This window comes from Malus domestica, chromosome 13 (assembly GCF_042453785.1).
Source record: "Malus domestica chromosome 13, GDT2T_hap1".
In the NCBI taxonomy this organism is placed as follows: Eukaryota; Viridiplantae; Streptophyta; class Magnoliopsida; order Rosales; family Rosaceae; genus Malus; species Malus domestica.
In genome coordinates, this window is record NC_091673.1 from 24296650 (window position 1) to 24311164 (window position 14515).

A 14515-nucleotide genomic window follows, 5' to 3' on the forward strand; every position below is an offset into this window, starting at 1 on the left:
AGAAATGTGGAAAATTATAGAATGAGTTGCAGGAAGAAGGAAAACATTTTTGGAGATTTACAGCAGGCAATACGATTTTCTAGGATTGAATCCTTTCTTAACAAAAGACTAATACGAATTAGAGATAAGCTAGGAAAACACAAACATCATGATAGAAAATGTAGAGGGGTTGAAAAAAAAACCATGACTTGGTAAGGCTATTTAAAGGAAGATCACCAGAAGATCTCACTGTTGAAAATGAAGGCTGATCCGAATATTGTTACCTTCGGTCATGGACTCACCAGCTCCGGGAAGAGTTGTATCAGACGAAGCAGGGTGCCACCATCACTATATTCTGGAGCAATAGGCGAAGTCTTAGCGACTCCACTGGATGACCAGTTAAGACTTTGCTAGATGACCATGCTTGTTCCACAAGACTTGCGATCAAATCCAAATATGGACACAATCAATTCCTATAAATCTTAGAGTCCTTACAATCTTAGGCGTGCACCGCAAGTAATCACAACTCCTAAGAGGATACAATATCTACTTACTAGATATCCTTTAGGATTTTCCCGTCTTAGAACGAGGATTCAATCCTAAAAATGTCTTTCTCCCACGGTACAAATATACCCTTCTAGGGTTCATCTACGGTACCGCAATCTATACATTTGAATTCTCTTGCCCACTGCTTCAGTCTCAAATCATTCACTAACTTGATTACTGGAGAGCCTTTGATCGGCACCCCACCCCCACCCCCTACCCCCCCCCCCCGCGCGGCTGGCCTAAGGTTTTCTTATGGTTGTTCTACTATTTTGTGGGTTGCTCATGATAATATGAATTTGTGCCCAACCACATGGAGGTGCGCAGATTTGGTTCCAACACTCATTGAGCTCTATTGAGTGACTCTAGAACTATGTTTCTTGTCAATGCCTTGAGAAATTTTAGAGCTGAATAGAAATGTGAACTACAAATGACTTGATCCCGTCTTTGGGTACGTAAGAAGTAGGGATGGCAATTTAACCCGTAAAATTCGATCCATGCATATAACTAATTTGAGCAGTTTGATTTCGAGGATCAAATTTAGGATATTTCACCGTTATGGGTAACCGTCGAGTAAATTGTTTGGTTTCGGGTTCGGTTTTAATTATTAGGGTATCCATCCTGTACCCATACCCGAAACCATCCTATTTTCATTCCTTAATAAAAAAAATAAGAATATTTATTATATGTTTTTATTTATTTTCTCCAGCAATTTATCAATTAAAGGATTTTAGAGACTCCGAAAGTCTTGAGCGTGCAAACTTCAGAGGTCTCCAACAACATTATTCCAAAACTTTCAATGCTTTCAATCAAACGATGGAATCTATGAGAAACTTAATACAATTTTCCTTCCAAAATTGAATTGTTTTCTAGCTTTTTGGCTTAGTTGCGATGGAGGAGAATCAGGACTTAAGCTACTCTGTACAACTATTTTTTCTTATTCCCCTTCTTTGCATAGCTTGCTGCTTCTGACTTATTTCTCTTTGTTGTCTGATTATTTGTAGTCACGCTGTTCTTTGTTCCTCTTGTATGAATTCCTCTTATTTGATTGAAACCCAAGGGTCTCTAGCAAACTTTCTCCCTTTTTTTTTATGAATTCCGCTTTTTATTCTCATACAAAACGACAGCAGCATACGGCAAGCAGTAGGCCTGGCATTTTGGACTCAACCCGTTAACCCGATCCAACCCGTTAATATTTGTATTTGGATGGATGCTTAACGGGTCGGGTCGCTAACGGGTGAACCCGTTAACAATCCGTTAAATAACGGGTCACTTTGGGTCAACCCGTTAGGACCCGTTAACACCCGATAGTTGAGGATATTTTAGTAATTTTAGTAAAGTCTTAATAACAAAAAATAAACTTTATGCAAAAAAAATAATAATAATAATTGTTAACGGGTGAAACGGGTGACCCGTTAGCTTAACGGGTCGAGTTCGGATGACCCGTTAGCTTAACGGGTTGAGTTCGAGTGACCCGTTAACTTAACTGGTCGGGTTGAACCCGACCCAAACCCAATAAACCCGACCCGTTTACAGGTCTAGCCAGCAGCCTCTTGCCTTCTCCTTTGCTATGCGTATCTATCCCCATGGGGAAAACTGTTACCCGATGGAGAATCCACTACCCGCACGTTGTCTGATTATTTGTAGTCACGTTGTTCTTTGTTCCTCTTGTATGAATTCCTCTTATTTGATTGAAACCCAAGGGTCTCTAGCAAACTTTCTCCCTGTTTTTTTATGAATTCCGATTTTTATTCTCATACAAAACGACAGCAGCATACGGCCAGCAGCCTCTTGCCTTCTCCTTTGCTATCCGTATCTATCCCCATGGGGAAAACTATTACCCGATGGAGAATCCACTACCCGCACGTTTGGTTATGGGAATTCTCCATTCAAGGATTCTACGATTTCGGTTATAGGGTTGGCATATCCGAACCAGATCCAACCCATTACCATCCATAGTAGGAAGTCTAACATAGAGTTTAGATGCAGCCATAAACTAGAAAGAACAGATACCACATTGTTGAACCATTGGGTCACTTAGTCATGCCTTGGGAGCGAGGCATGTTGTGGTACAATTACGTCCTGACATCACGTATCGATCCTATAGGTATCTCGGGATCAGGCATGACAAATAATATGAAGTGTAACGTTGTGATTGTCTTAATCGCAATTAGAGTCTTAATTGGTGCGTGTTATTTTAATTCCTGTTTTAGTTTAGTTCGTTGGGTTCTCTATTAAGGGTTCCACATTATTAGTTAGATAATTAGTTAAATAGTTGTACAAGTCTGTTAGTATTTGGTTAGAGTTATTAGGCTTTCTATTATTAAAATAGTGTGTGTAATCACTGTTCTTTTAAGTCAATGTACACTCTAAATTCTCTCTATTTCATCTTTCTCAGCAACTCTTTCTTCTCAAATTTCTCTTCGATTCTCATATATTTCAATGTAGTTAACATGGTATCAGAGCCACCAGCCTCACGTTCTGGTGGTTCAACTTCTCAGTAGTTTCATCTACTTCTAGTTTTACTTCTCTTCTAATTTTTCGTTAGAGATTTCGTTAATTTCCTTGATGCTTCGGCAATCGTTCAGTTCGTTCTGTACTTTCATTTTCATTATGGGTTGTGATTAGAGATTATTGGTGATGTCATATCTCGGTCTTTGGAATTGTAGCAAAATTTTCTTTGTCCATAAGCATGAATCTTGATTCTTCAGGCCAACTAGAAGTGGGAATTTTTCGGTTCTTGAATATTGTGGTTCTTGTATTCGAGATTTTTCATATTTTCATCAAGTTCTTCACCTCCCATTGAATGCCTTCATCTTCGTCGGGCACGTAATGGTGGTCTACGATTTGGAGAAATGGAATGAGATTGCATGATTATCCAGGCCATCAATTATTGGTGCGTTTTCTTAGGTGCCCTTGATCTAGTTCCTTCATCTTGGTGGTGTTTTCAGATGAGCTTTCTGAATTCTATATTCTTCGATTTTGATCCGTGCTCTGTTCCCTGGTATAGACGAAAGTTTAGCCCTATGTGCAGCCTAGGTGTTTGATGAAATGACCAGCTCAAAAGTTTTATATGAAGGTTAAGTTTTTCAGTCACTTCTTCTGAATTTCTTGGTTTGATTCTTTTAGTATAACGTAAATCAATTAGTTTGTTGTTGTGGGCATGAAGTCATTTCAATTGATATGTTGAGTATTAAGTGCTCGAAGCCATCTTTCTTCTGAGTCTTTGTGTTCTTCCTCAACTTTTGGGTTCAAGATTGGTCATTGCTTCATGATCAATGTTTGTGATAGCCTCCATTTGCTGGATTTTTTGAAATCATGAATTGTACAATTTGTATCGTGCCTAATTCTTGTCTCTCTGCTTCACTGATTTCTACAATTCTTTTGAGGAGTTTGTGCAGTATTTTCCTCTTACAGCCTATAATGTCGAGTCTAACGAGCTCAGTTGTTAGCATGTATCTACTCTTCCGGTTATACATGTCTTAGAAAAAGATGGAAGTTTGAAGAAGTTGTTGACTTGAGGTAAATCCCACGAAGGGTAATCCGGTGATATGAGTAGGTAAATCCCACAAAGGGTAATCCTACATAGATGTTGACTTTATGTTGTTGAAATTGTGAAGGCCGATGCCATTGTTAAGAGAAGTTGTTTCCGGTAAAATCCACAAAGGGCGATCCCGTGGTACTATAGTTAAGGCCGATGCCATACTATAGTTTGTTAGTTTTCTATTTTTGTAAATATTAAAGGCCGAAGCCAATGTTGAATGAGATTGTTGACGGTAAATCCAAAGAAGGGTAATCCCGCAAGAAATTGTTATAATCGGCAGGGCCGGCCCAGGCCCAGTGCAAGCAGGGCGACCGTCCGGGGCCCAAAAAAATTAGGGGCACCAAAATTATTAGGGCAGTATATTTATATATGTTTTTATAAGAGTATAAATTTATAAAATTTGGTTCAAAGACATAGAAATTTAACTAGAAGTGGTGGTTTGTCATTTGAAAATAATGAGAAGGTCTTGGGTTCAAAACACCATGTGTGCTTATTTACTCTCCATTTTTTACAAATTTCTTTTTATAAGAGTATAAATTTATAAAATTTGGTTAAATGATCAAGAAATTTAATTAGAAACAATGATTTTTATTGTTTAAAATTAACAAGAGGTCCTAAGTTTGAAATGTTATGTGCATGTTTATTATTTTCAATTTTTAAAAATTTTTGTTTGGTTGTTAATTTATTTTTAGTTACTATCTATTAGCTATGTGGGTTGTTATTTTTAAATATTCGTTTTAATTCAAGTCTAATCTTCAACAAAGAGTAATACGTAGACCAAATTTGCAAATTATAAGACGTGTCATCAAAATGTTTAATTTAGTGCCTATTCATTAATAATACATATCAATTAAAGACTCGAGAGCATAATTATTTTTTAGTACCATATTGACAAGGTTAGTAAATAAGAAAAAAAAAACACCTCACGATTTATTCAAAAACACATTCAAAGTTCAGATGGAAAACAAAACTCATCATCTATCTACTTGTAAGCCCGAAGTTTTTTGGTTTCCATCTCTCAATACAAAATAAATTAGTCTTTCTGTGTTTCTAAATTATTGAATTTGAAGTGTTTTTCTAAGTATAATTTTATCGATGTCTTATGTGTGAAAATAAATAATTTTCTTACATGAAGTTAGGGCACTTTTTTGACGTCGCCCCGGGCCTCAAAAATCTACGGACCGGCCCTGATAACCGGCATGAGGGTGTTTTACGACTCCTTTATACAAGGCTATTCTTTGATTGAAACTCTTGTGAGAGGCAGACGAATATTGGGTGGCATGAATTTAGGATGTGTGCAGCATAGTTCTTTTCAAAGATTTTGGCCTGTATGTTGTAGTGATGCAGTGAATATATATTTGAAGAGAAAGGGAATCATATTTGAAGTGGAAGACATCACTTCCATAGGTTATTATACAATATTGGAGAACATTCTGTCTTTGGGAAGATTATATCTGGAAAAGTAAAGCGTGATGACAATAGGATGAGTAACATGTTTTGGTTTTGGCAATTTTGAAAGGATGACACAGGGTTCTATTTTGCAGCAGTTGGATTTGTACATTTCTATGGTTTATTCTGATGATTACTTGTTGCCTACTTCCAATGGAGTTGTCATGATTCAAAACTGGTCTGCAGATATATCTTGAGCTATATGCAGAGCGCTTGGATGCGTTGTACAATTACTTGTGCAGAAATACAATTGGTCACTCGGTCCATCACCATTGGTTATGGAGAAGGAATATCCTTCTTAGACATTGCTTGGTTTGTTGCTGGTAAATATTGGTAAATGCTGTTATGTAGTGTGTGGTTAGAAGGGATCATATTGGTTTTGAAAATGTTCACGTTCCCCGTCTACTCCATGTGAAAGTTTATCTGCACTTCATGTGATTCTTTGTGCATCTATGGTTAGAGGCAGAGGAATACAAGTCCATTGGTTGGATTATGAGGCTGGAAATAGAGAGGGTATTGGTACTACTGAGGTCCATATAACTGAACATTATTTCCCATAGTTGGAACAGGGGAACCTGTTGGAGAAGATATGCCATATGTTGCATACTTATACCCATTGTGGTATGGTAGAGATTTGTTCCAATTTCTTGCTTATGGGCATCTTCCTCATCTCCTTCCAGATTTCTAAGGCTTCTGTGATAATTAGTATGTTGGATTGCCATAGACTTTAGACTTAAATGCTCTGAGCTTCCAAGACCAATAAGAGACAGAGGTTTGGGTTTCTGCAGAGTTTAGCTTCATAGTAGTGATTGCAGATGTTCTTCCAATCTCAAATTGGGTTTCCCCTGTTGAGATTGAGGGGGATTATTAAGGGTTCCACATCATTAGTTAGATAATTAGTTAAATAGTTGTACAAGTCAGCAATAGAGTTAGCAAGTTTGTTAGTATTTGGTTAGAGTTGTTAGGTTTTCTATTATAAAAACAGTATATGTAATCATCATTCTTTTAAGACAATATACAAGTCTCATGCTTTTTCCTCTAAATTCTCTCTAGTGCATCTTTCTCAGTTACTCTTTCTTCTCAATTTTCTCTTCGATTCTCAAATATTTCAATGTCGTTAACATTCTCCAGTTGGCAGTAGTGCTTGAATGGTATACGAGCTCTTGCTTGGGGGAAGAAATGTACGTAGTGATCATTTTATTAAAATAATATAATACAGAAACAGATGTTACAGAAATTTGTGAATTGGTTTTATCAAAAACCCAGCAAAGAAAAGACATTTCCATCCGAAACAAGATCGGCAAAGATAAAACCCTAAAATAGCAGCGATGATAAGAAAAATGGAACTTCATCGTGATCATATGCTCATGGGGCTTTCTGGATCATTCAAAGCTTCAATGGCTGTTTCAATTTTTATCTTCAAATCATCTTTTTCTTCTTCGTCTGCCTGCAAAATCCAAGGGACTATCATTAACTATTGCGGTACAAATTTAAAATAATAATATGGTTTGTAATATATAAAACAGAATTAGATGTTCTAACTTGATTTATTATTTTAATACGTGAAGCACCGACTCCAAATACTATTGAGAATATTATATATATGATATGATGATGCATATGAAGCGATGCATGGGAATGTTCTAATGTGTGGTGGACGGATTGGGATCACCGGATCCCAGCTTACGGAGCCAATTGACCAAAAGATGTCAGCCTTCCAATTTCATCTTGCCTTGTTTTACATAAGAATTTTTCAACATTTAAATTTATTCCTTGCCACAGGATCAAAAATGGAAGGATGGGATCTTTAGGTCAGTTGGCTCCGCAGTGATCCCAGTCCGTGGTGGACAAACCATGCATACTTATATAATAAAGAAACTAAACACAACTAACAATTTCTCTCCAGGTGTGAGAGACTTTCTCCCCAAGGGTTAGAGCTTTTTCTCTCCGTGTGAGAGCAGTACAAAACCTTGTTTTCTCCTTTTGCCGCCGGTCCTAATCCTTTTAGGTCGGCGGAAAACCTCTTTTTCTTTTCTTTCTGTTAGTTTTTCCCTGGTTTTTCTTCCTATTTTGTTTTTTTATAGAGAATTTAAAACCTAAAAAAACATAGAAGTAGAATAAGAAGACAAAACAAGATGTAATCAATCGTGCATTCAGGTCGTTTCTTGTAATTTTCGTTGGAGATATGACAAAACGGAACAAGAAAAAGAAATTGCAGTAGAAATGATTCGAATTAGGACCATTAACTAAGTTTTTATTTGGTTAAAAAATTAAAGGATTGAGAATCACTATCCCACTTACAAGGAAATTATAACTAGTCACCCTAATAACGAATTTAGGAAACTAGATATTAATCCTTGAAAAATATTATCTTTAGACTAAAACCTTAACCAAGATAAAAAAACTAATTATAGTCCTTTAACTTATGTCCAAGTCAATATTTATATTTAATGCCAGACTTAATTTCTTTTATGTAATTTTTTTCTTCCTATATTATCCTTGAGTGAATTATAATGTCTCATATTTAATTTATTTATAACTTTTCATTTTACTGCTAACATAAATGATTCTACTTAAAAATGAAACTTTTTGTCCAACCCAAAAATTTATCTTCAACCGTCTCAGAAGAAAAGGCTAGGGCCACCATCCACATCTAATATTTCTTCTTCTTATACATCTAATAGTGCATGATTTATTTTTACCATTTTTTTCTAGTGTTGATGATTTATTTTTACCTTCTCATACATCGAATCTACCGATTTTTTCTTTTGATGTTAATGTATCAATACTTCCGTACCTATGTGTACATATGTACCGACACTTCAACATCGATACTTCCATACCGATGCTAACGTATCAATACTTTCATACCTATATGTATGTATGTACCTATGTGTATGTATGTACCTATGTGTATGTATGTACCGGCACTTCCATACCGATACCTTCATACCTATGTGCACGTATATACCTATACATATGTACCGACACTTCGACATCGATACTTCCATACTGATGCTAACGTATCAATACTTTCATACCTATATGTATGTATGTACCTATGTGTATGTATATACCGGCACTTCCATACCGATACCTTCGTACCTATGTGCACGTATATACCTACACATATGTACCGACACTTATCCAATTCCTATATATAGATAATAAGTTGTTATACTATTTTTTTGTGATATATATATATATATATATTAAGGGTTATTATTTAATATTTTAACCTATTGTTTTTGTAGTTGATTTTTCTATCTTCGACTTCTTAAGGTGACTGACCTAAAATTACTATAGACTTAATTTGTTTGTCAGCAAGTATAAATTAGTATAATTTACCTTAGTTGGATTTATCTTATTGACTTTCGTATCAAAATTTAAATGTTTTTGAATTTTGAATGGTTTATTAACAGAAAATATTTAAGCCTTAATTATAGAATAGGTTGACAATTTAAATGGCAAAGTTTGTAAATATGGTAGGTAATAGAGGTATCTTGTAATATGATGTGGCGGTGAATATTATGTTAGGGACTTAAATAAGTTTTTGAAACCCATTAATGTTATAATCTAAAAATTATCTTATATAGGCCCTAAAATCTAATTGCCCCTAACGAATTTTACAAAAACCAGCTTGGTTCTTGTTTTTTCTTTATATTAATACGGTTTAGTGATATTATTCTCTTCACTTGTAAGTAAGAGATCTTATATTCGGATCTCGTCAAAGACGAACTTGAATTATATTATTATGACTCGTTCATTTTGAAGTTTAGATCACTCCTCACCCTTTTAATGTAGATAATATTATTTGTTAAAAAAAAATTAAAAAAAACCACCAACCAAAGGCAACTTGGTAGTTGTAATGAAGCCACTGCTTGGAACAAAATAATTAAAACGATGACCAAATTATAATGCCCTCAAAATTCATAGGGAACATGTGAATTCCCCACGAGGTTTTGAAAACTTTTTATTCCCAACCACCCAATTTTTGTTTGTTTGCTAATATTTTTTCGTTTTTTTTCATAAACGATTTTTTTGTTTCTTCGAGACGTTACCCATATGGGAAACATGTCTCTTTGTAACCGTTGACCCAAAACATATCCATTGACGTATAGACATCACAATATATATCTCTCCCACCACTCCAATACAAGTTTCGCACTTTCTGGATTTGGGAATAGAAATGTCATGTGTTCAACTTCCATTAACAACATATTATATTATATCATATCATTCTTATATGCCAAAATGTATCATTCAGTTACGTATGACCTACACCTCGTCATTAATTTTGAGTTTTTTTTTTATGATTTTGAAACGAATGAGGCGAACTGACCTAGTTATAAAAGCATAACAATATGGTAAGCCCTAGGCAGGTTTGAATTTTTTAAAGACGCACAAGAAGAGAACGATAAAAAAAGTATGTAAAAATTGAAAAAAATGAATAAAAAAATTGGTCTTACAATGACGGTATAGCCCATCGTTTATTTAAGTTGGCTTTATTTATAAATTACTATGTCGTTTGGAATGAGGATCCTCAGTTCATTCAGGAGATGTTTAAGTGTATATCTGCTTAAGTTTAATGAACAAGCTGTCAAAGTTTAGTTTGCTAAAGTTGAAAATCAAAACGGGGTCGTTTGATCACTTTTGTTCCTCGACTGGTTTTATTCGGACACTCTGGCCTGGATCGCCCTGAGTAGTAAGTAGCCACATCACATAATGCTGGAGTCCGGACCCTCAATTCACTTTATTTAAAGTGCTCTCCATCGGTTTACAAATCTTGTAATTGTGGTGGACCCTCAAATTCTACCTCTTTCATTAGTATTATCATGGACATGATACTATTTGGATTAAATTGACATTCTATCACTTTCTTCATTGCTTTTCCTTTTATTTAACATATTATATTTTTTGTATAGTAATTCTTGTGACAGAACATTATTGTTCCATCACAATTTATATGTGACAGCTAATATCTCAACAAATAATTAATTATATTAATTAATCTCATAAGTCGAATAATATGGTTAAAATTATAAATCTCTCTCCAAGATGAAACAGGCACCTAAAATCTCTAAAATTTTAAGTGTCATTTCAAATTAGTCTCAAATAGATTCTTTTTGTTTTCAATGGATGGTTGAAAGATTTTTATTTTTTATTTTATTTTATGGAAGGTTGAAAGCTTTTTAAACAGTTTAGAAGTTTAGTTGAGCACTATCACATGGAAATAAATTATATTGTTAATTAGCACGTACCCCTTTCAGGGGTACGCATCAACAAGGTCAAATCTTTTACATTTAAAATGGATGTGATCTTTCTGTTGCCCAAATTATTAAATGTCATGTTTATAAACTTAATTTTTGTTGTTGTCAAAAATTTAATATGTGTCAATTAATAATTAAAACTACAGAAAGGCCACACCATTTAAAGTACAGAAGATTTGATCTCCGCAACAACAAATGCTGCTAGTGCAAGTGCAACTAGAGTTGGCCAATCAAGTGCCACAGTTGTTTCTACGTTTTGAATTTTGTCTTTTAGTTGAATGAAATTTCCAGTTTACCTTAATACCAAGTCCACCTTTTACGCGGGCAAGGGCAATACAAAGGCAAGAGCATGTAAATTGCTCTTTGCCAAGTGATTGTTTTTGTGCAAGTTCATCTGTTTGGCAAGAAGATGACGATTACTATTTACAAATTAATTTTTTTTTAATTTTTTTATACTTTGTAAGTGTACTTAAGTGTGTACTTAGTAAATATTCTTTGAAAATAAAGCTCCCTATATAACTCCAGTAATTTAATTATAATTAGAACAAGCATAATTAATTAAAATAAAAGGGAATGAAGAAGATAGTTGATGTTTGTAAGTTTGCTTAAGTGTGTTGTTCAAAATAATTTTTGTATATTGTTGGAATATTTTACTTTTAGATTAATCCTGGTCGCTGATTCATAGTTTTTTTCTTTTTTAAAGATGCACCAGATTGTGCAAGTGCAACGGTCTATAGTTTCCAATTTCTTTTAGGATTCAAAATCCAACAGTACAGATGAAAAAAACGTTGGAAATCCAATGGCTGAGGGCGAGGCTAAAGGAGTCTTTTGGCTCGGTGGGTTGCACATGAGGGGATCCCCTTTGTCTACTGCCTGACGTTAGCCTATTGAGGCCATTGTCTAACAGGTACAAAGACAGGTAATTCTTCGTTGGGCAGCCTAACGGGCTGCTGCCCTTGGTCCATTTGCCAGCCAATTTTTTGGGGAAGAGATCCCCTTCGTATCTCTCTCACCAAATTCTAAGGATTCGGAGATCTGGACTTTTGAAATTTGATCCAACTACTATAATTATTATAACTTGTAGAGTAATCTCCTAATTATTATAACTTGTAGAATAATCTCCTGTTTGTAACTGTTAGATCAAATTTCAAGAGCCGAGATCTCTTGATCCTTATGATTTGGTGGGAGAGATCCGGATGGGATCTCTTCCCTTTTTTTTGACCGGATAGATGGTTTTATTGAGTTGGGAGCAATTAAACCCAAATGCATAGGCATTTGAAGCACGGGTAGAGATAACAACAACGACAACAAAGTTTTTTCCTATTAAGTGGGATCGGTTATATGAATCCTAGAACGCTATTGCGCTAGGTTTTGTATCACGTCTTTTACTAGATCCAAGTACTTTAAGTCTTGAAGCACGGGTAAAAATGCTCCAAAAAAATTGTCCAACACTGAATTTGCTAGCGATGTAAATTACCAAATTCCAAGTGACTAACTAAGAAAGTAAATTAATTAAAAAGTAGTAAGGAAAAAGCAACTTACCTCAACGAAAACCGTCTTCAAAACCCTCCCGTTGAAAGAAGTAATATTCGCGGTAATAATTTTGAGCTTCAAAGATTCGAATACCTCGCACAATTTTACCATCGTGTCCGTTCTTTTACTGCATGTCAAGCTCACTACCACTGTTTTTTCACCCATGTATGTAACCCTAAGCTGTAAAGTGCAACATAAAGGCTCACACCATTAATTAATATAATATTACATCCATCAAGAGTTAATTAACCGGCTAGTGTTCCACATATCTATTTTTATTTTTTTTACACTTCCTTTCAATTTTAGCCAAGATCAATAACAAAATATTAACAAAGTTGTGTTGGAGGTAAAAATTAATTAACATGCGTCTCATTCGCTCTTTTAAAAATGCAAATAAAGCTTTTCCAAAAAGTGTAGATGGCGATTTTTTGTTAGGGTGTGTCTGGATGAGAGATTGAATTAATTAATAATTACCTCGAGGATTTCGATGGTGGAAGTTCTTGATCCTTCAGAGTCGTAGATCTGATCAATTTTCTTCTTCTTTGATCTCAACAGGACCGGCAGGTCTTGTTCGAAATCGGAACCCTGATTTTTGTTTGATTTTCCAGATTCAAGCTCAACTATCTCTGTTTGAATTCTTCTTTCTTGTTCATGCAGCTCTTGGATATATTCAATGGCGTCTTTGATTATAGAAGCCTTGTCCATCTGTCCTCCAAACCCAACAACAAAACCAAATTTACAAATAATAGATAAAAATAGAAATAAAAAACTCAAATCATGAACACCATTTCTTCAAAAAGAAAATAAAATATAGGGTCATGTTATTGATCGTCATATTATAATGGGGGGGAAGCAAATTAAAGAACACTAATCAACTGCTAATTTGTTAGTATAAAATAATTAAGAATGGGGTAAGCAAGCAAAGCAACAATTAAGGAGATAGAGTGTATATGAATTAATTAAGATTAATAATTTAATATATTGTATGGTTAACCTTGCTAATGTTGGGGACCACAGCTCTAAGTGCAAACAGCCTTTCATTGAGCTTCTTCCTCCTATTCCTCTCAGACACAATATTCTTGGAGGCCATGGATGAAGCTGCTCCGTCCGGCGAGCTCGAATCGTAGTACCCGGAAAACGCCTCATCCAAACCCCAACTGCCACGGACCACGGCCATGATTGGTGTCAAAAAGCAGCATATATGTAACAATTGACAACATGTACTTTCTTAATTGTGGGAAGAAAAAAACATAAAACACTAATATTTTCAAGGTTACCTGTCAAGCTCTTCGGTTTGGAGGAACATATTGGTTTCCCAGTAATGTTTGTACTCATCACCAATATTGTCCATGGCGGACTGGAGAGAGAGAGAGAGAGAGAGAGAGAGAGAGAGAGAGAGAATGTCGAAACTGAAAGCAAAGGTGGAGGGGATCGAGTGAAATTTATAAGTGGAGGGGATTTTATATGACACACGTGGGAAAAGAGGAAGCTTTGATGCTTCTTCCACGAAAAGATCTAAACCGTCTAACGAGTGACTGACGACTGCAAGTCTACATTTGAAAATGTGGTCTACAAGGCCGCGTAAAAAGGCCGGACAACGGTTCTCTTTCCTCTTTTTTTTTTTTTCATTTTCTCTTTTCTTGTTTGTACTCTCAAAATTTAATTTTGTTTTTTTATTTTTGTGGAGAGAGCAAAGAAAAAAAAATATGAAAGAAGGAGAAAGGAGAGAGCAGTTAAAAAAAAAATATGAAAGGAGAGAGAATCTCCAGAAAAAAAAAAGACACCACTCTAAATAAAAAGACTGAGAACTACCTTCCTTTCCATCTTGAGGTTTACGACAAACAAATAATAAACAAAATGTTAAGAGAATGTGCTACGAACACTGGGCGTGTGTTTTGCATTCTCCCAACGGTACTTTCAAATTTGCATTCCATGAGTGCGATCAAGGAGAAGGTACTCCACACACCTATCGCGCTACGGGATTTAGCAAAATTGGGGAAATAGGTAAATAGATGTAATCTTTTCCCAATTTTCAATTAAACATAATAAAATTGTTATCGTTTTTTTTTAACAAATGATATTATTTATACTAAGGGGAATAGAGAAAATTGTTATCGTTTTGGCTTCAAAGAATGGAGAAAGTCTTCCATAAGCAATGAATAAAATTTTCCTTTTATTAAAAGAGTCAATGAATGTA

At 35.1% G+C, this 14515-nt stretch overlaps 1 protein-coding gene across 3 annotated transcripts; it reads right to left on the minus strand.

Moving 5' to 3' along the window:
- Positions 1 to 6682: 6682 nt before the first annotated feature.
- LOC103422319 (transcription factor bHLH35-like) lies at positions 6683 to 13932 on the minus strand. Of its 3 annotated transcripts, none has more exons than XR_011574470.1 (5): positions 13596 to 13841; positions 13313 to 13475; positions 12793 to 13023; positions 8593 to 12498; positions 6683 to 8422 (listed from the first exon to the last, which is right to left on the minus strand). XR_011574470.1 is itself a non-coding variant. In XM_008360372.4 (5 exons), exons 1-5 carry the CDS (start codon positions 13667 to 13669, stop codon positions 6873 to 6875), a joined length of 729 nt encoding a protein of 242 aa, XP_008358594.3. In that variant the 5' UTR covers positions 13670 to 13932; the 3' UTR covers positions 6683 to 6872. The 3 variants fall into 3 exon arrangements, 1 of the variants encoding a protein (XP_008358594.3); XM_008360372.4 differs by having other exon boundaries at positions 6683 to 6962; positions 12328 to 12498; positions 13596 to 13932; XR_011574471.1 differs by lacking the exon at positions 6683 to 8422 and having other exon boundaries at positions 11529 to 11781; positions 12083 to 12498.
- Positions 13933 to 14515: the final 583 nt, after the last annotated feature.